General features: G+C 37.8%; 1 protein-coding gene, 2 non-coding genes and 1 pseudogene across 3 annotated transcripts in view; all 4 read left to right on the plus strand.

The window, feature by feature from the left end:
• The first annotated feature begins 1,648 nt into the window (after positions 1–1,648).
• Positions 1,649–1,842, plus strand: LOC128248444 (U2 spliceosomal RNA). The gene has a single exon (XR_008264673.1). It is a non-coding gene; the product is annotated as a U2 spliceosomal RNA (small nuclear RNA).
• Positions 1,843–6,950: 5,108 nt separating this feature from the next.
• On the plus strand, positions 6,951–7,144 carry LOC149134600 (U2 spliceosomal RNA). The gene has a single exon (XR_016242743.1). It is a non-coding gene; the product is annotated as a U2 spliceosomal RNA (small nuclear RNA).
• Positions 7,145–7,906: 762 nt separating this feature from the next.
• Positions 7,907–8,016, plus strand: LOC128248407 (U2 spliceosomal RNA; annotated as a pseudogene).
• A 5,517-nt stretch (positions 8,017–13,533) lies between these two features.
• Positions 13,534–21,536, plus strand: part of LOC106879536 (protein arginine N-methyltransferase 1) — a 39,991-nt gene continuing 31,988 nt past the window's right edge. Inside the window, exon 1 of the mRNA XM_014929166.3 lies at positions 13,534–13,560. Coding sequence (XP_014784652.1) covers positions 13,543–13,560 — 18 coding nt within the window. The 5' untranslated portion in view covers positions 13,534–13,542. The remainder of the gene's footprint in view (positions 13,561–21,536) is intronic.

Consider the following 21,536-nt stretch of genomic DNA (forward strand, 5'->3'; position numbering starts at 1 on the left):
AACTTTTCCCAACCAGTTCTTATTCTAGCAACTATGCTTTCAGAGCATCCTCTGCAACTGCTAACTTGGCTGCCTAGGTAGTGGAAGCTATCTACAACTTCTCAGGATCTTCATCCCCAGACATGTGTGTATATTTTCTGTACATTCTTAGGTTTATTGTACCTGCACATCTGCCACACATCACAAGGACTACTTTCCTGTTAACTTCCTGTGATACTCCTGCACCTTTTAAGTATCAATAGCTTACAACTAAGTACACCATGTAGAATATCTACTACCATGAAAACCCATGGAATTCGTGCACCAGTGTAATTCATGCAGGTGATTTTCAAGATAAAAATTGTTAAAAATTGCGTCGACTCGTGTAAAATTCACACCCAAAAGTTTTCAGAACTGCCAACCATAAAACCCTAACCCTAAATCCCTCACTCTAAACCTTAAACCCTAACCCTCAAACCCTCAAACCCTAACCCTAATCCTAACCGCAACTACAGAAATGTTATTGAAATTTTTGTCCGAATCATAATGTTTGTATTTTTCAGTATATTTACAAAAAAAAAATTCTTTAAAAAATTTTTAATTTTTTTTTTCAGAATCATAATCTCCGTATTTTTCCGCATATTTTGGAAAAAAAATTCTGAAAACAGTAAAACATGAAGTTAACGAAACAACCTTCTTAACAATTTGATCATACTGAATCTATAAACAAGTTTTCATGCTACGAATCGAACACGGGCCGCCTCGTGTGAAAGCAATAAACCGTCATTTGCACCTTTGAAAACGTGTCGTTAAAAGATTTCATTAAAAAATATATACTGAGAAACACATGAACAAACTAAGTCGAGGTGGAGCACTGAACTGTTGTTATGCCTTTAACGCCATGCTATTATTTCTTTTACTTTCTAAATGATATAAGCCTAAGCGAAATTATTAAACCAATAAACACAGAGAAAACTCTTTCGGTACTCAAAATATACGTCTTCAACGTTTCTTATATTTAATGCCAGTCCTGAGAAAGCAGATCTACGAGCAAAAATGTTTTAGGATCACATTATTTAATATATACTTTTTTTCTTTTCTTTAACACAATGCAAATTTGACTGCTATTTTTAGTGGTTTGAATAACCACATAGCCTTGACTCACAATTAGGAGTGACAACTCCATAAGAGATTTTCTAAAAACAGAGGACGCTTCAGTTTTCATATCACAAAGGCGAAGTTTATTTTTTAATTATAAAATATTTCAGAAAAGCAAGAAAATGTTTCCAATACGACTTATGGGATTATGATAACTAAAACAAATAATTAATTGAGTAAATTTTTTATAAAGAGTAATAAATGTTTTACTAGTGAGATATAGTCACGTGAACATTACGAACTTGACCGTTGTTATTTCTATTTTCGATTCATGTTCACCATTATCAAATCAACACAGTTAGAAATTACACTTAGGATAATATCATTAAAAAGAAATCTTAACCTTCTATGATTGACAGGATTAGATAAAACAGCTAGTGTGAAATAAAATGAAAGATATGACAAAATATAGAAGAACTAATTAAATATGTACAAATTATATTATTGCTAAATCAGTCACTGTACAAAAGTGAAATATGTATATAGATGTGTAGGACCACGTGTTTCAAGCATCGCTTCTCGGCCTTTTGGCTAAGATCAAAGTGTAGTATCTGTTCTTATCAGCTTAATATCTGATACGGTCCCTATTTGGGACCATCGATATTAAACTGATTTTTAGAACTAGGCGAAGAGTTAGGGGCTTGCTCCGCCTTTGCCACGGGTTGGCCTGGTATAGCAGTATTTCCAGGATTCAGCCCACCTCCCACTCGGGAGATAAATATAATCCAAAAGCAGACCATAGATTACTTCTCTTCTCTAAGAGTTTTTAAAAAAATATACTGACTCACATGTCTGTATTTGTTGATGACTGTCATGTCAAATAACCTGACTGACTGGAGCAAGCAGAGAAATAAAATGCTTAGCAGCATTTCCTATTCTGCGTTCAAGTACCAATTCGGGGTCCATAACATAAAGTGCCAGTTTACTACTGCGGTCTACTCTCTCTAACCCACCAAATTTTAGGCCTCGTGCTTATACTGCTCGGAAGCATTTCAGATGGAGATTTGGGGCATAGATTAGCATGGAAGATTACAAAACAACTGTTATATGGTCACTCGATTCCTAGAAATAATGGCCAAAACAAAGACGTGTCACACTCAGGGGGCTTGGGAACAAGTGATGCACTTGCACCTCCTAAAATTTTCTGGGGTGCAAAATTCAATATTGCAGCCCCTACTTACCTTTCCCAGGCTTAGAAAAGATTAATTAATAAGAAAATCTCTAGAAAGATATAATACTGAACTAAAGCATCCTCGACATTACAAAATTGACGGGCAATGATTTGTTGCCCAAGGAAGTCATTTATTAGTATCAAAAAACAAAACAAAAAATCATTTATATATCTCTCCTGTTCAGTTGTATAGTTCCAAGTTGGATATAACCCTCAGGCCAGCTGAGACCAGGAAAATTAAAATCTATTAAAACTACAAAGGCTAGTGGACTGGCTTCATTTGAATATGTATAGACTTTCTGTAATAGACTCATAAAGTTATTGCTCTACAGCCTTTTGGTTAACATCAAAGTGTAGTATCTGTTCTTATCAACTTAATATCCTGTTCAGTTGTATAGTTCCAAGTTGGATATGTACAATTCCAAGTTGGATATAACCCTCAGGCCAGCTTAGACCAGGAAAAGTAAAATCTATTAAAACTACATAGGCTAGTGGACTGGCTTCATTTGAGGTTTGGCTTATGAGCAACAAAGCATTTTTGAATTGATCTCACATGGTTAGCTGCATCAGGAAGACAGTAGATAATGGCTATGATCAAATTGAGGTCAATCACATGTATTATTAATGTATTGCACATTGTGTTGGAGTGGGAGACAAGTACATTTCAATGCTCAGGTTGGTTTACCACTAAAATTCCAGCTTGAACAGCAGCTGAAACGAAGATGTTGTTGAAGCTGCCTGTCAAAGATGGCCATAAGTGGTTCATCATTGAACTGGTAGATATATATTCGAAAGTGAGGTGAACAAGTAAAATATGTGGTATTACTTTAGAGCATGTAATTTATAATTCAAACATAATTGTAGAGTAGTTATAGTAAATAAGTTATTAAGAAATGATACGTAAAATTTCTTACTGTTGTTTCTAGAATAGCTGAACATATGAGTCACATGTCATTGAGCAAAGATTTCCATGTAAGCCAACTATTCTGTCTTTGGAGAGAAAGAATTATCTTTAATACCATAAAAAGCCAAGTAATTTATGCACTTTTTTTTTTTTTTTGCAAAAAGGAAAATAAACTTTAGTGGGTGCGTAAATTACATGAGTAGATTATTTTTTGGAATGTATTTTGTTGCAAAAACATGTACAAAACATAAACATTTGTACTGGGAGCTGATTCATTTAATATCAGAAAGGTTTTTACAGAAAAATAATGGCTTAAATATGAAGTTGACTTTTATTTATGCTGGACGATATAATGCTAACTTTTTCAGTATAAGGTTTTTTGAAATATACCAAGAAGTAATTCCTGAACAGAGAAGTGTTGAAACCAAGAGTTGCTGGCTGAGTTGTGTACGTAGAGAAATGATGTTGACAATATTAAGAGGATGATGGTGGCAATGAAGACAGAGGTTGCTGTAATGCTGTAGTCTAATGCTATATATATATATATATATCATCATCATCATCATCATCGTTTAACGTCCGCTTTCCATGCTAGCATGGGTTGGACGATTTGACTGAGGACTGGTGAACCAGATGGCTACACCAAGCTCCAATCTAATTTGGCAGAGTTTCTACAGCTGGATGCCCTTCCTAACGCCAACCACTCAGAGAGTGTAGTGGGTGCTTTTACATGTCACCCGCACGAGGGCCAGTCAGGCGGTACTGGCAACGGCCACGCTCAAAATGGTGTCTTTTATGTGCCACCCGCACAAGAGCCAGTCCAGGGGCACTGGCAACGATCTCACTTGGCTTGCCGGGTATTCTCACGCACAGCACATTTCCAAAGGTCTCAGTCAGTAGTCATCGCCTCGGTGAGGCCCAATGTTCGAAGGTCTTGCCTCACCACCTCAGCCCAGGTCTTCCTGGGCCTACCTCTTCCACGGGTTCCCTCAACTGTTAGGGTGTGGCACTTTTTCACGCAGCTATCCTCATCCATTCTCATCACATGTCCATACCAGCGCAATCGTCTCTCTTGCACACCACAACTGATGCTTCTTATGTTCAGCTTTTCTCTCAAGATACTTACACTCTGACGGGTATGCACACTGACATTACACATCCAGCGGAGCATACTGGCTTCATTCCTTGCGAGCTTACGCATGTCCTCAGCAGTCACAGCCCATGTTTCACTGCCATGTAGCATGGCCGTTCGTACATATGCGTCATACAGTCTGCCTTTTACTCTGAGTGAGAGTCCCTTTGTCGCCAGCAGAGGTAAGAGCTGGCGACAAACTTTGCCCAGGCTATTCTTATTCTAGCAGCTACACTTTCAGCGCACCCACCCCCACTACTAACTTGGTCACCCAGATAGCGGAAGCTATCGACTACCTCTAGTTTTTCTCCCTGGAATGAGATAGAAGTTGTTTCCTGTTTGTTTACAGTGTTTATTGCACCTGAACATCTGCCACATACAAAAACTAACTTCGTAGTTAATCTGCCTTTGATATTGCTGCAATTCTTATGTGTCCATAGCTTGCACCGGGTACATCTTATAGAGTTACTACCTACTCCTTTTCTACATACTGAACAGGGCCATCTACCTGAAGGGGTTTGTGTTTTATCTACCTTCCTACTTATTAGGATTTTGGTTTTTGCTAGGTTGACTCTAAGGCCCTTCGATTCTAGTCCTTGCCTCCACACCTGAAACTTCTCCTCTAGTTCTGATAGTGACTCCGCAATTAGTGCAAGGTCATCAGCATAGAGGAGCTCCCAGGGGCAACCTGTCTTGAATTCCTCTGTGATCGCCTGGAGGACTATGATAAATAGGAGGGGGTTGAGGACGGAACCTTGGTGGACCCCTACCTCTACCCGAAATTCATTACTGTACTCATTTCCAACCCTCACCTTACTGGCAGCATCTCTGTACATGGCTCGCACAGCTCTCACTAACCATTCTTCTATCCCAAGTTTCCTCATTGACCACCAGATAAGGGTTCGGGGGACCCTGTCAAAGGCTTTCTCCATGTCAACGAAAGCCAAGTACAGAGGTTTATCCTTGGCTAGGTATTTCTCCTGCACCTGTCTTACTAGAAATATGGCATCAGTGGTGCTTTTACCTGGCACGAACCCAAACTGCATCGTCTAAATTGATTCGCTCCCTAATTAGTTGGGCTATGACCCTCTCTGTAACTTTCATAACCTGATCTAACAGCTTGATGCCTCTGTAATTATTTGTATCTAAAGCGTCACCTTTACCTTTGTAGCAGTTGACTATGGTGCTGCTACACCAGTCATTGGGTATATCCTCCTCGTCACTATCATCATTTAACATCCGCCTTCGATACTAGCATGGGTTGGACAGTCTAAGTAGGGGCTGGCAAACCAGGAGGCTGCACAAGCCCCAATCTGATTTGGCAAGGTTTCTACAGCTCCATGCCATTCCTTATGCCAACCACACCGAGAATATAGTGGGTAACTTAAAAATGCCGATTTTTGCCAATTTCTTTGCAGATTCGTATTCCCTGTAGCCGAAAGTGAGGGTTTTGTGTCGAAAACAAAAAAATTAAGGAATCGTGTAGTTTGGAGGTGGGGAGAACAGACGGAAGTCTTGCCCCGAAAATATAAGCATTTTCTAGAAAGTTATAAGGAAACAAATCCGGAGAATGAGGTACCTACCAGTCAGTAGATATACCAACAATGATTCTTGTCCAAGCAACAATGTAGCGAAATTGAAACTCAGTTCTCTGGTTAACGAAACAACCTTCTTAACAGTTTGATCATACTGAACCTATAAATAAGTTTTCATGCTACGAATCGAACACGGGCTGCCTCGTGTCAAAGCAATGAACCGTCATTTGCACCTTTGAAAACGTGTCGTTACAAGATTTCATTAAAACATACATACTGAGAAACACATGAAGAAACTAAGTCGAGGTGAAGCACTGAACTGTTGTTATGCCTTTAACGCCATGCTATTAGTTCTTTTACTTTCTAAATGATATAAGCCTAAGCGAAATTACTAGCTGTTTATTTAAAATATACGTCTTCGACGTTTCTTATATTTAATGCCAGTCCTGAGAAAGCAGATCTACGAGCAGAAATGTTTTAGGATCACATTATTTAATATATACTTTTTTTCTTTTCTTTAACACAATGCAAATTTGACTGCTATTTTTAGTGGTTTGAATAACCACATAGCCTTGACTCACAATTAGGAGTGACAACTCCGTAAGGGATTTTCTAAAAACAGAGGACGCTTCAGTTTTCATATCACAAGGGCGAAGTTTATTTTTTAATTATAAAATATTTCAGAAAAGCAAGAAAATTTATGGGATTATGATAACTAAAAAAAATAATTAATTGAGTAAAATTTTTATAAAGAGTAATAAATGTTTTACTGGTGAGATATAGTCACGTGAACATTACGAACTTGACCGTTGTTATTTCTATTTTCGATTCATGTTCACCATTATCAAATCAACACAGTTAGAAATTACACTTAGGATAATATCATTAAAAAGAAATCTTAACCTTCTATGATTGACAGGATTAGATAAAACAGCTAGTGTGAAATAAAATGAAAGATATGACAAAATATAGAAGAACTAATTAAATATGTACAAATTATATTATTGCTAAATCAGTTACTGTACAAAAGTGAAATATGTATATAGATGTGTAGGACCACGTGTTTCAAGCATCGCTTCTCGGCCTTTTGGCTAAGATCAAAGTGTAGTATCTGTTCTTATCAGCTTAATATCTGATACGGTCCCTATTTGGGACCATCGATATTAAACTGATTTTTAGAACTAGGCGAAGAGTTAGGGGCTTGCTCCGCCTTTGCCACGGGTTGGCCTGGTATAGCAGTATTTCCAGGATTCAGCCCACCTCCCACTCGGGAGATAAATATAATCCAAAAGCAGACCATAGATTACTTCTCTTCTCTAAGAGTTTTTAAAAAAATATACTGACTCACATGTCTGTATTTGTTGATGACTGTCATGTCAAATAACCTGACTGGAGCAAGCAGAGAAATAAAATGCTTAGCAGCATTTCTTATTCTGCATTCAAGTACCAATTCGGGGTCGATGATGTAAAGTGCCAGTTTACTACTCTCTAACCCACCAAATTTTAGGCCTCGTGCTCAGATGCATTTGAGATGGAGATTTGGAGCATAGATTAACAAGCAAAATTACAAAACAACTATTATATGGTCACTAGATTCCTAGAAATAATGGCCAAAACAAAGACATTGTGTCACACACAAGGGCTCGGGAACAAGTGATGCACTTGCACCTCCTAAAATTTTCAGGGGTGCAAAATTCAATGTTGCAGCCCCTACTTACCTTTCCCAGGCTTAGAAAAAATTAATTAATAAGAAAATCTCTAGAAAGATATAATACTGAACTAAAGCATCCTCGACATTACAAAATTGACGGGCAATGATTTATTGCCCAAGGAAGTCATTTATTAGTATCAAAAAACAAAAAAAAAATCATTTATATATCTCTCCTGTTCAGTTGTATAGTTCCAAGTTGGATATAACCCTCAGGCCAGCTGAGACCAGGAAAATTAAAATCTATTAAAACTACAAAGGCTAGTGGACTGGCTTCATTTGAATATGTATAGACTTTCTGTAATAGACTCATAAAGTTATTGCTCTACAGCCTTTTGGTTAACATCAAAGTGTAGTATCTGTTCTTATCAACTTAATATCTGATACGGTCCCTATTAGAGATAACTTAAAAAACTGATAGAATCACACTGCTGGCACAGGTAGGATGCTGTATTGACTTATAAGCTTTTAATATACTAGGTAGTATGTTATGTTTGTATAATGAAATACAGTGTCCCTACTAGCATTTCATATAAATTTATGCTATGTACATACATCTATATTTAAATATTATAAAGCTGCAACTGTGGGTTAAATAAGAATGTAAAGGTATCCTTTCCGTGTTACAGACCATCATGTCTTAACATCCATTTTCCATGCTGGCATAGGTTGGACAGTTTGACTGTCTGATGAGTTAAAAGACTGCATTGTGCTCCAATATTTGCTTCAGTCAAATGCTCTTCCTAGTGCCAACCACTACAAAGAGCACTGGCTGTTTGTTTCTTTTTTTCATAGCACCAGCACTAGTGAGATCGCCATGCAGTTTGCAGTAGTGAGGTCTTTTCCAAATGACTGGGGCTATAATATTAGTATAGGCTAGTTGATGAGAGGTTAGTATATGAAAGGGGCTAGACAGGTTTCTTGATATAGAGGAGCTACATGGCTACTCACATTGTAGAAGAGTAATATTGGTGGAAAGAAAAATAGAATAGTAGTGATGAGATGTCAGAGTGGAAACTCAAGGTACATCAAGGTAACGAGAAGTGGGCTGTGACAGAATAGAAAGTACAGTGAGTGTGGGCAGAAGCTGTAAGAATATATATGGGGAGAGTGAAGGATGGTAAGAGAGGAGACTGGGGTGAAGGGACAAATATAATGAATGAAGAACAAGGGTTGAGATGATACATATAAGTTGGAGGGAAGGTAGGGAAGAGGGTGAATCTCCAGACAGAACTTTTATGGTTTGTTAACTGCTCTTCAGAGAATATATACCTAGCTGACTTGCCCAACCAATAGTAAATATCAGTGTTTATAAAGCAGTCATAAATTAAGCTAGTACCATGATAGAGAGCTTAATTTGCTTATTTGTGTTTTTCACTTTCCATCATTGATTAAACAATATCTATTTATTCACAACACAGTGTATATCAGAAGAACAGAAATGAATCTAAATGAAGCTAACCTGGAGAAGCTGCAAAATATCCATTACATATCACCCAAACTTTGCTGAGACCAGCCAAGTGTTTTTTCATGTTGCAGAATAAATGACAGTTAGATGGTACCAAATCAGGAGAACAGGGAGGATGATCAATCAATTCAAAATCTCAGTCACCCACAGTAGCCATTGAAATGAAGGACTTGTGTGCTGGAGCATTGTTCTGATGAAACACAACCCCTTTCATCAGTTGTTTGGTTTTGATAGCCTTTCGTAACTGCCTCAACTAATTGGTAGAGTATTCACCATTGTTGGTGAGATCCTTTTGAAGATAGTCAATAAACACAATACCTTTAACATCCCAAAAAACTGAGGCCATCACCTTCCTTGCTGATAATGGCATTGGCCGTCTTTGGAACGGATAAAGAGGAGTGTTTCCATGGTAGAGATTGTCTCTTTCTCTTTTGCTCAAAGTGATGAACCCAAATCTCATCTTGAGTTAGGGAATGCTCAAAGAAATCAGCTGGATCTCCTCAAACAATGTTAGATTTTTCTCTTAGGTGTCAGAAGATGTAGCACCGATTGAGCAGAAACTTTCATTATACCAAGTTCATTCTGCAAAATATTGTCAACAATCTCATGGGATATGCTAATAGCATTGGCTATTTGATTTATAGTCAACTGCCTGTCATCCATCACTATATGGTGGCAATTGCAGGATGTCCAGACTTCCTCCGAAATTCAGTGGCCCACTTCTGTATTGTTGATAAAGCTGGAGTGTAATTTCCTAATGTTGCAAGCATATCAACTCACGCATGCACACACATGCATGCAAGCATGCACACATGCACGCACACATACATAAATACATACACATGTATATATATATATATATATATATATATATATATATATATGTATATATATGGAGAGTCACTGAAGATGTCACAGGATGTGTGATGAAAGATTTAAGACAAAGGACAGTAAAATAAGAACAATAATACAGCTGAATTGAAGAAACAATATATAGTGTGTATATTTATTTGACATAAGAAAATGACCATCCCAGAATGTAACAATATGTGTGTATATATATATATCATCATCATCGTTTAACGTCCGCTTTCCATGCTAGTATGGGTTGGACGATTTGACTGAGGACTGGTGAACCAGATGGCTACACCAGGCTCCAATCTGATTTGGTAGAGTTTCTACATCTGGATGCCCTTCCTAACGCCAACCACTCCGAGAGTGTAGTGGCTGCTTTTATGTGCCACCGACACGAAGGCCAGTCAGGAGGTACTGGCAACGCCCACGCTCGAAATGGTGTATTTTACGTGCCACCTGCACAGGAGCCAGTCCAGTGGTACTGGCAACGAACTCGCTCGAATGTCTTTTCACGTACCACTGGCACAAGGGCCAGGAAGGCGATGTTGGTAACGATCATGCTCAAATGGTGCTATTTACGTGCCACCGGCACAGAAGCCAGACATCTGGTGCTCTGGCAACGATCACGCTCAGACAGTGCTCTTAGTGATCTACCGGTACAGGTGCCATCACGATTTCGCTTTCACTTGCCCCAACAGGTCTTCACAAGCCGAGTTTAGTGTTCAATGAAGAGACGTTGACATGGGTGCCAGTCTACAAATTTAGTTCGATTTCGATTTTGATTTCACTTGCCTCAACAGGTCTTCGCAAGCGGAGTTTAGTGTCCAAAGAAGGAACGTTATGCGTAAGTGGGCTGGCTACATCCCTGGCAGGTCACAGGATGTGTGATGAAAGATTTAAGACAAAGGACAGTAAAATAAGAACAATAATACAGCTGAATTGAAGAAACAATATATAGTGTGTATATTTATTTGACATAAGAAAATGACCATCCCAAAATATAACAATATGTGTATATATATATATATATGTATGTATGTATGTATGTATACATATATATGTGTGTGTATGTATATACTCATACATATATATATAGATATATACATACAGAGAGAGATATACATACTTACATACACACATGCATATATACATACATACATACGTACATACATGCAGCAGCAGCAGATACTAATTAACAAAATGATACAGGAAAAACTCACATGAATTTAACCATAATGTGGCTGGACTGCCACTAGGCATTTGATAGTAAACCACATGATGGATTATCAAGGCTTTACAGTTAGCCAAAGTCTCACAACTACTAAGCGATTGCTGCTGAACACCTGACCAAGACTTGGTATACCACTTTGCTCCTTAAGAGTGCTAAGGAGCAAATTGTGTCTGATAGTATTCACTACCAAAATGGTACCTTTCAAGGTGATAGTTTTTCTGTCTTTTTATTAAATCTGCTATCATACTTGCTCACAAAGCATAGTGTCTGTAGAAATGGATCCAGGAGCATCTCCCATCTTTTCTTGGTGTATTATTTTATTATTATAGTTGTTAAGTTTAAGGTAGTGAGCTAGCAGAATCATTAGCACACTGGGTGAAATGCTTAGTGGCATTTTGCCCGCTTTTACATTCTGAGTTCAAATTCTGCTGAAGTTGACTTTACCTTTCATTCTTTCGGGATCAATAAATTAAGTACCAGATAAGTACTGGAATCAATGTGACCAACTTAACCATTCCCCATAAATTTCAGGCCTTGTGCCTATAATAGTAGTAGTAGTAGTAGTAGCAGCTGCAGCAGTAAGGCAGGAAGCTAGCAAATTCATTACTGCACTAGACAGAATGGCTAGCATCATTTCTTCCAGCTGTACATTCTGAGTTCATATTTTGTCAAGGTCAACTTTGCCTAATAAAATAAGTACCAATTGTGTACTGAAGTTGATGTAATTGACTAACTCCTTCCCCCAGAATTTCAGGCCATGTGCCTTTACAAGAAAGGATTGCATGGATGCTAAGCTAGGGATCACCTCTAATAATTTTCAGTTCCTTTTTTTGATAATCTCAAGTGCTCCTGCAATCACTAGTATTGTAACTGTCTTGTGATAACACATTTTTGTTGATTTCAATGAGCAAATCTTTGTATTTTCTGAGCTTGTAAAATTATTTTGCCAAGATATTATGACCACAAGGAATGCTCATGTCGATCAATAAAAACAAAGCTTATTATTTTGGTCTGTCTGTCTGTCTTCTTCTTATTATTATTCAGTAGTTTTATTTTTATAGCGTGCTTTCACTTCACTACCGAGCGCAGCTCTGTGTGCCTTGGGTATGTGCTGTGATGCTCTAATGGTTACTGTATTGAAAGTGTTTTGTGTAGGATGTGTGCAGTGCCCAGTAGTGCAATTTTTTAGGGTTAGGGTTTTAGGGAATTCCGTCCCTAACCCTAACCGTAGCCCTGACCCTAACACTCTAGTGAAAATCGTGCGGGTGTTAATCTGAAAATTTAACAAAAAGTTTGGAAGGTAGCGGTTTGGAAGCAGATCGATGAAAATTCGATACACAAAAAGGGAGTGAGAAGAATACCAAGCCTGTTCTTGTTTTTCCCCCCTGCTAAATTATCTCACAAGTTTAAAAATTATCTTTCTAATGAGTGTCCATGAAATCTAGTATCGCTGTAATAATTGTATTCAATCGGATTTTTTTTTATCAAATATCTTCAGTAATGGCGTTTCCGCCATATTGAATGAATCAATTTTTTTTTTCTATTTTAAAATTGCTTTTTTGAATTTATAGAAATTTATTATATTCTCGATTGTTTCTTAGAATTAATAACACAATTAGTTGAATTCGGGGGGTTCCAATTTCTTTACACTTGAAAGGCACGTTTGGTAACCGTGTTAACGATGTCAAAGGAAGAAACATTTTGGTTTAGGCTTTTCTTGAACCCCAGTTTATGATCGATTTATCAAAAACTAAAATCAATAAACACTTAACGCCACATTTCAAAGGAATACGAATCGTGAAAATTTCTGCATTAAACCTAATAATTCTAAACATAGCTGTCATATACTTTTGTACTGACTTTTAAACATGCAGTATTTCATATTTGAGAATGAGCTGTACCAGTGATTTCCGATTCGTGTGCATTATCAACGTACACCAAGAGCTAATTATATTTATTCAATTTCTTTCAACACGTTCGACAATTAACGGTAACTACATTCATTGCTAGAAACTTCGTCCTAAAGTTGGTCACTAACTAGAATCAGATCTTAATCAATTGCAGTCTTGAGAAGCGGAAATTAGGATAATTTCAATCAAAAGTAAATAAAGAATATAGCATATATAGAAGTTAACAGCATTAATGGTAGTAAGTAAAATATTTCTGATAAATTTGTTCGGTAAAATGAGATTACAATTCAAAACGTGCAAATAGCTGAAAATTTTTTTTATGACTAAATAGCCAATACGTTCTCAATGACGAAGTACACAAAATTGTATACTTTCTTTGTTAACACACCGTTCGAATAGTCTTTTGCAGCAGTCTGCTTAGATTAGCCGGTATTTTACCCCTATTTTGATGACGTAGTACACAACCACGAGATTCACGCTTCGTTCTCAAGATGGCTGACCACATGGAGGTTCGTTCTAAAGACTCGTTTTTTTAAATATTTCCTTTTAGTATTATATTTCTTGTGTTCTTTCCTGTAAGAGTGCCTTTATTTTCTTTACATATTAAGTAAAAAAAATGTTTACTAACATATTTCCTTTTATGCAATTACTAAATGGTTCCTTAATCATCTTTTGTCTACAAAGCATGGGTTTTCGCTAAACCTTGCGGTGCCTTCTTTATAAACGAAAGCTTATTTATATATATATATATATATATATATATATATATATATACATACGTAAAACCTTCAAAGAATGAATTATTCTTAATATAATTCACACAACTCCTTCGTCAGAATATGTACTGAATAAATAATAAGCAATAGATAGATAGATAGTTCACTAAGTACAAGTTCTGATACATCTCGTCTTCATATATCAAACTATCTAGCTCACGTGTGAAAAAAAAATGTCTATATAACGAGGGAAGAAGTTTGCCGTGACGTTAGTTGTATCTCTTGTGATAGCGTTTAACTTGTTAGACCCCCACCACTGTAGGTGTTGCTTAAACAATACCGGTTCAGCCGTGATTAGTATATATTAGAAGCGTTGAAACCGTGATCATTCGGTCTCAAATTTTTTCATACACAATAAGGGCATATAAAGACGGCGTGGTATTTGATATAAGGGAGATTTAGCTACGATTTCCTGCAGGCAGAGCCATTACGTCTTCGTTAGTTTTTATTTAAAAAAAAATTGACTTCAATAATTAAGCAAGAAGCATTTATGATAGCAAAGCATAACGTTCATGTTAATAGCCTTCTTGCGCATTAACTTTTGGTAATAGATGGGGGAATCGAGTGTTGAACAAACTACTTCATTTGATGTTTCGAGTTCAAATCTCGCTCAGGTTAACCGTTGCTTTTTATCCTCATGAGTTCGATAAAATAGCGTACCGGTTAAGTACCAATATCGATTTATATTCATATAGCGCTTTCTAAATGTAAATGAAATTTTTGGAGAACAAAAAAAAAAAATCAATAAAATCAAGGTGTGGTTGCTTCTACTCGGGTCAGTCTTAAAAAGACATTCCAACAGTAATCATCCCGTCATTTTATTCTCCAGACTAATTACGAATACTATTTAATATCTCTCGTGTTATTTGGCTACTGTTTTTAGCAGACCGGACGACTGCGCAGAAGCTACCTCCGGTTATGTTTAACCCTAGGTTAGCTTTGATCAAATAGACCTATAATAGAAACATGGTGAAAGTAAAAAAAATACGTACACCCGGGTGTTTAGGGTTAGGGTAGTGTACGTCTTCTTTACCTCCGCCGGAAACATATTCTTGCTGTCATCATGCATTTTGTCAGACTGGAGTATCTGATCTGTCTCTTTCGCTTTTTTAAAGCTAGCAGGGTGTGATTTGGCTGCTATTTTTAGCAAACTGACTTGTTACAAGAGGCTCTCTTGTTGCCTGTTAAACATAGGCAACTTAAATCGAATATATATATATATATGTATATGTATGCATGCACACAGATAATTAACTGTCGTTGCTCTGCAGACCTCAGTAATACTTGAGTATGCGGGGGGGGGGGGGATTGCAGCGCCAACATCACGGCACGACTTTCGGCAAACGGCCCTTCCTCCTCTGTGCCTTTCACACGCATATTTCGTGTGTGTGAATGTATATACACTCATTTGTTCGAAGCCGAATTTTCCCGCCGTCGCTGGTTTTCCTTTCCTGTTGTAAACTAGGAACTCCGTGACAAAAAGAGAAACCCCCATTTAAAAGAATAAACACATGTGCTGTCATTTGACGTTCTACGTTTACGTAGGAGTACATTAACCAGTATTTCCTTTTCTACTAAGGCGATAGCGTGTAATTTAGGGGAGATTTATGCATTTCTAGCAGGTTAAATAGATTATTAAAAAATAACGCCCGTGAAATGCATGCACCCTTCCCATTTTTGTGATTTGCTGAATATTTTACTATTTAGTTTACTAGCTTGAAGGATCGCATACAGCCCCGCCATTTAACTCGAGGATATGGTGGGGGTTGAGGATAAAGAAATGGAGTGGGTAGGTGGGGGCTCTTGATTCATAATTCAATCTGGGTTCGTTTCTGAATCCGTTCTATGCTAAATGTTGTTTAGCTCTGATGAATCTGACCCATTTTCAAAGGCGTTCCAGCACTTGACTTGACTTCTGCGCCCCTCTTTTCCGAGACGATAGATTGTGATTTAAAGAGATTTAATTACTATTTCTTGCTGGTCCTTCAACTGCGTAGATTACATTGTTGGCTTGTTTTTCATTAGGTTGTTACACGAACCCTGGTCCGGAAGACACGTGATCAAAAGCATCCCAATCAAAGCTGGGACGCTTTTTTTTTTTTTTTTTTTGTCAGTTATCTAGGATTACACTATATATATATATATATATATATATATATATATATATATATATATATATATTTTAAGACAAAGGGGTGTTATTTGAGCGAGGTATATCTGTAGTGAGGCTCCCCCACCCCGCCTGAATATAAATAGGTGGTAGGCGGGCCTCGAAGAATGTAGCACATGTAAAGTGTTGCCTAGTATTACTTTTCACTCACCGATTCTGTCAGCCCACCGAGTTTTCATGTATACGAGGGGGTGCTGAAAAGTTCTTGGCTTCAGTAAAAGAAAATACAGGAGGGTTAGTTAATTATGATTTTATTCAACATATTCCCCCTCTTAGGTTCACACACTTATTGCAGCAGTCCTTCAGTTTTTCTAATCCCTGCAAGAGAATTCAGAAGTTTGGGTCTCCAACCAGGCCTTTCGCGACACCCTTTAAGTCAGGAACCCCCCCCCCCATATGCTTGCACTCGAGTGTACCTGTCACAGTTGCGTTATTGCCTGTCACTGTTAATTCTTGGTGAAGCCAATCTGAATCCGAAGTTCTTTCCCTTGTTTTAATTGGTGCCGGTCTAGTATGTGATCTACAGCAACTTAAATCTAGACTAGCATGTGATCTACATTCAAAATTTTGTTATAAGTTTGCAATTATAATTAGAAGAGTGAGTTAAACATTTAAAAAATAAAAGAAAAAGAAAATTTTTTTATTGATTTTTATTTCATACTAAAAACATGAACACTGACTATTTGTATACAGCACAGATATCATTTTAAAATGCAATAAAGAGATTTTGCTCATTTGATCTTAAAATCTTCCAACAAATGAAATCTAAACGAGATTGAAATGTTTGCAATGGAACACCTCTCATTTTTTGAGAAGACTAATTTTAGCTTCTAGCCATAACCGCTCAGTGCTCCGTGTATGTGTTCCATCCTGACAACATAGCTATGCTGGTGGTTGACATTGGATAATAAGATGAATTTTAAATGTAGATCAAAATGTTGGTGTAGGTCACAAACTATACCATTTGAACTAATGTACATCACATACTACACTGGCACCTTTTAAACAGTTCTTAAGGGAGTTTTTGTTTTGTGATTGCACATATAATCAAAGTATCTCTTTCTCTCTCTCTCTCTCTCTCTCTCTCTCTCTATATATATATATATATATATATATATATATATATATATATATATATATATATACACACACGCACACACACACACACACACACACACACACACACATCTCTATATAGTGTCATCATCATTTAACATCTATGTTCCATGCTGGCAATGAGTTGGATGGTGAGAGGATCTGGTGGGTTCAAGAACTGCATCATGCTCCAGTGTCTGCCATAGCATGGTTTGAATAGCTGGATTTTCTTTCTAACACCAACTACATTATAGCATGTACTTTTTTCATGCCACCAACACTAGTGAGGCTACTGTGCAGCTTGCATGATTATGAAACCTGAGGAGAAGGGGTTCTGCTTTATACTAGGAGAAAAGGCAGCAGAACAGGTTCTTGTAGAGGAGCTATATGGCTACTCACATTTAGAAGAAAGGGTGAGAATGATCAGGTGTTGCTACAAAGAGATGATGAGCTGTCCAGGTGGACCCTCAAAGTATGAGATGAGAAGTGATTGGAGACAGGAACTAGGAATGTGGGTGGTTGAGGGAGAGCTAGAAATGGGGGAATTCAAGAGAGGAATTAGGCAACAGTTGTAAAGATGAGTATGGTTGAAGGGTGGCAAAGGGTGACTAATGATGCATGAATTAGAAGAGGTACAGGGTGGTGCATCACTGGTGTAGTTTTGTTGTCATTCACTCATTGCAAATAGCTGATTGGCAGATGAAAGTTTAACATTCCTTTCATTTTGCTAATTAGAAAAAAATGTTTCTTAACCCTTTAGCATTCAGTTTACTCTGTTAATTGTATTACTTACTTATTCCTATTGGTTTGAATTAATCATGCATTATCTCATAGCTTTGAGATTTCGATATGATTATTTATGATTTGAATGACATTGTTGGGTTGGTGTGAGAAGCCTGACCTAATCTGTTTGATTAACAGTAGAACATTTTGGGCTGGATATGCCAGTTTAAACACTAAAGCAGTGGTTCTCAACCATTTTTTTACACATGGACCCCTTTGATTCCTATTTTACTTGGAAAGATCATCTTAGCCATTCAATGTTTAAAAAATCTCATTGTACTTTTATAATTAAATATTTGAACCAAATTAAATCGAAATTGAACCAAATTTGATGACTGGCACCCATGCCAACCTTCCATCATTGGACACTAAACTCAGCTTGCGAAGACCTGTTGGGGCAAGTGAGATCGAAACTGAACCAAATTTGATGACTGGCACCCGTGCCAGTGGAGCGCTAACAGCACCCTCCGAGTGGGATCACTACCAGAGCAGCGGTCTCGCTCCTGTGCCGGTGGCACATAAAAAGCACTATTTGAGCGCAATTGTTTCCAGCTTCGCCTTGCTGGCACTTGTGCAGGTGGCACATAAAAAACACCATTTGAATGTGGCCATTGCCAGCACCGCCGGATTGGCCCTCGTGCTGGTGGCACATAAAAAGCACCCACTACACTCTTGGAGTGGTTAGTGTTAGGGAGGGCATCCAGCTGTAGAAACTCTGCCAGATCAGATTGAAGTCTGGTGTAGCCATCCGCTTTGCCAGTCCCCAGTCAAATCGTCCAACCCATGCTAGCATGGAAAGCGGACGTTAAATGATGATGATTAGGACTTGTATAAAAATTAAAATAGTTTGTGTATTGTGAATGTATAACAAGTTTATTGCACATAAACTTTACTGGTCTAAAGCACAATTTTTTCATGGTACCTAAAAAAATTACCGCCAACCCCCAATTTACTATATTGCATCCATTTGCTTAACAAATCCACTCACAAGGCTGTAGTAGAAGACATACATATATATAAATAAAACACGTATGCCTGTGTATATACACACTTCATCATCGTCCGCTTTCCATGGGTTGGACGATTTGACTGAGGACTGGTGAACCAGATGGGTACACCAGGCTCCAATCTGATTTGGCAGAGTTTCTACAGCTGGATGCCTTTCCTAACACCAGCCACTCCGAGAGTGTAGTGGGTGCTTTTACGTGCCACCGGCACGAAGGCCAGTCAGGAGGTACTGGCGACGGTCACGCTCGAAATGGTGTCAAAAACTTGTTTTTGTTGTGTCTATGACCTAGAGGTTTAACAAATAGAGTACAGTGATATAAATACCAATGTGAAATAAATATGGGGGCTGACACAAACCAAACTCAGCTTTTGGATTACTGAACACATGGGACTATTTTTATAGTAGACTGTCATACAGAATATACTGTGTGACATCATCATTGTTTAATGTCTGCCTTCCATGCTGGCATGTGTGGGACTACAGTTTGCTACAATTACTATAGTGTTAGAGATTCTTTCTTTCTAATGGTTTATCTTGAACTCGCATTCAGTTCTTGGCTTTAGTGACTTAGATAAATCAAATATGCACATATCCTTCTTGGTTATTTTCTATTAAGATGAGTCAGCCAAGTGATTTTGCCGCTGCTGTTGGATCAATAAAATGTTGATTGATTGCAGTCAGTATTCTGTCAACACTTGGAAGAGTGGAATTACGCCATAGAGTACTAATGTTACTATAAGGGTCCCATCTGTTCACATTTGTAAGAAAGGATCTTTGCATGCTGGGCCTCACTGACCGGGAGATGTGGAGATTTGTTGTACTTGAGAAGATGCGTCAAGCTAAGTAAAATCACTGTCATCCATACATGCAGACTTGTCCTTTATCGGTGTTGGTGTCACATAAAATGCACTTGTGCCAGTGCTGTGCAAAAACACACCCAATGCCAGTGACACATGAAAAGCACCCAGGATGCATTTTAGATCAGACGTCAGAAAACATGTCACCTACCAAGCAGAAACCTTTGTCATGTTAAGGTCATTGTGCAGAATTTTGTCAACTCTGTCATGAGATAAGCTAATAGCATTGACTTTTGATTTATAGTCAATTGCCTGTCAGCCATCACCATGTGAACACGATCAATGTTTTTCTCAGTGGTGGCTGTTGCAGGATATCCACAATATTCTCCCTTCCCTTCATAAATTCAGCTGCTCACTTTTGCACTGTTAAAGCTGGAGTGTCATCCTTTACTGTAATAAGCATGTCAACATTAATGTCTTTTGGAGTTAAATCCTTTTTTCTGCTAGTGTTTGATAACACCCTGATGCCAAATTTTGTCAGTTTTCAAGAGAAGCCACTAGTCACTTTTGAAGTTTTCTTTGAATAGTGAGATATCAGCTTACCTGGAAAGAAACAATACAGTTATTAAGAAGAAAAATTGAAATTAATGCATGCAAAACTTTTCAGCCCACCCTCATAGAAGACATTGCCCAAGGTGCTGAACAGTAGGTTGCTACCTGAAACCATGTGATTGCGTAGCGAGCTTAGTTGTCCAATTTCCTTAGGATAGATGCTACATAAAACTAATTTCCATATTTAAAGACAATATAACACCCTGTTGGAAAGCTTTTTGACTCCAGGTCAACTATAATCCTGCAAACCTGTGATCAAAAATATTCCAGCCATGATTTTGCTTGTATTCAGAACTACATTATCCATTTTTAAGCTAGGAGGGTGTTACTTGAGTGATATTTGGCTGTTATTTCTAGCAGGGTGAGTGATCATGTAGCAGTTTCTGTGTTGGCTTTTAGAAGATTGCTCTTATTAATGTAGACATTCTTCTGTTGAAAGGTATCAAGAAGTAACTATCCTCTTATGTCAGTGTTCAATTCTTGCCTGAGATTGCCCCTAGTTTTATGCCACAAACTTCTTGTTTTAATGTGAGATAAATTTTAACTTTCCATCAAAATTTTATGTTGTTTCAAATACCAGGTTAATAAGGTCCGGACATGTTTCCATGGAACAACAGTGACATTTGTTTACAAGTAACACAATATCAAGCCAAAATTGCACAAACATGCGCATGCTCACACACATGATTTTGGGCAAGATGCAGAATTCAGCTTGAAACACTATAGTTTCAATGAAGTTTCACTTCTGAATGTTAAAGGATTAAAGAATTTGCTTCCCCAACCACAGGTCCATTCTTACTGTATGGCACCTTACGCAAGTGTCTTCCACTCTAGCTCTGGGCCATCTAGTTCCTCTAAAGCAAGAAGCTCATTCTGATACAGCCTCTTCTCATACTTAACCCTGCCATCTCCCTTGAGCTTTGTAGTCTTGCAAGTTGCACGGTGGCTTCGCTAGCACTGGTGCTATGAAAAAGAACCCAGTAAATGCTGTAAAACGGTTGGAATTAGGAAGATTAATCCACTCGGGGTATGATGCAGTTTTTGGATCCATGAAATCCTGTCAAACCATCCAACCCATGCAAGATGATTAACATTAACTGGTTAGGATGTGCCTGGGAATAAGGATGAGCTATTTATACCATAGGTCATTTGCTCTAGTAAGACTATTGACTGCAGATTGAATCCTAGTGTATTCCAGGGCAGCCCTGATTGAGTAGACTTGTGATCATAACCATCCTAAGCA

Source organism: Octopus bimaculoides, chromosome 7, assembly GCF_046866305.1.
Source record: "Octopus bimaculoides isolate indiv1 chromosome 7, ASM4686630v1, whole genome shotgun sequence".
Lineage (NCBI taxonomy): Eukaryota > Metazoa > Mollusca > Cephalopoda > Octopoda > Octopodidae > Octopus > Octopus bimaculoides.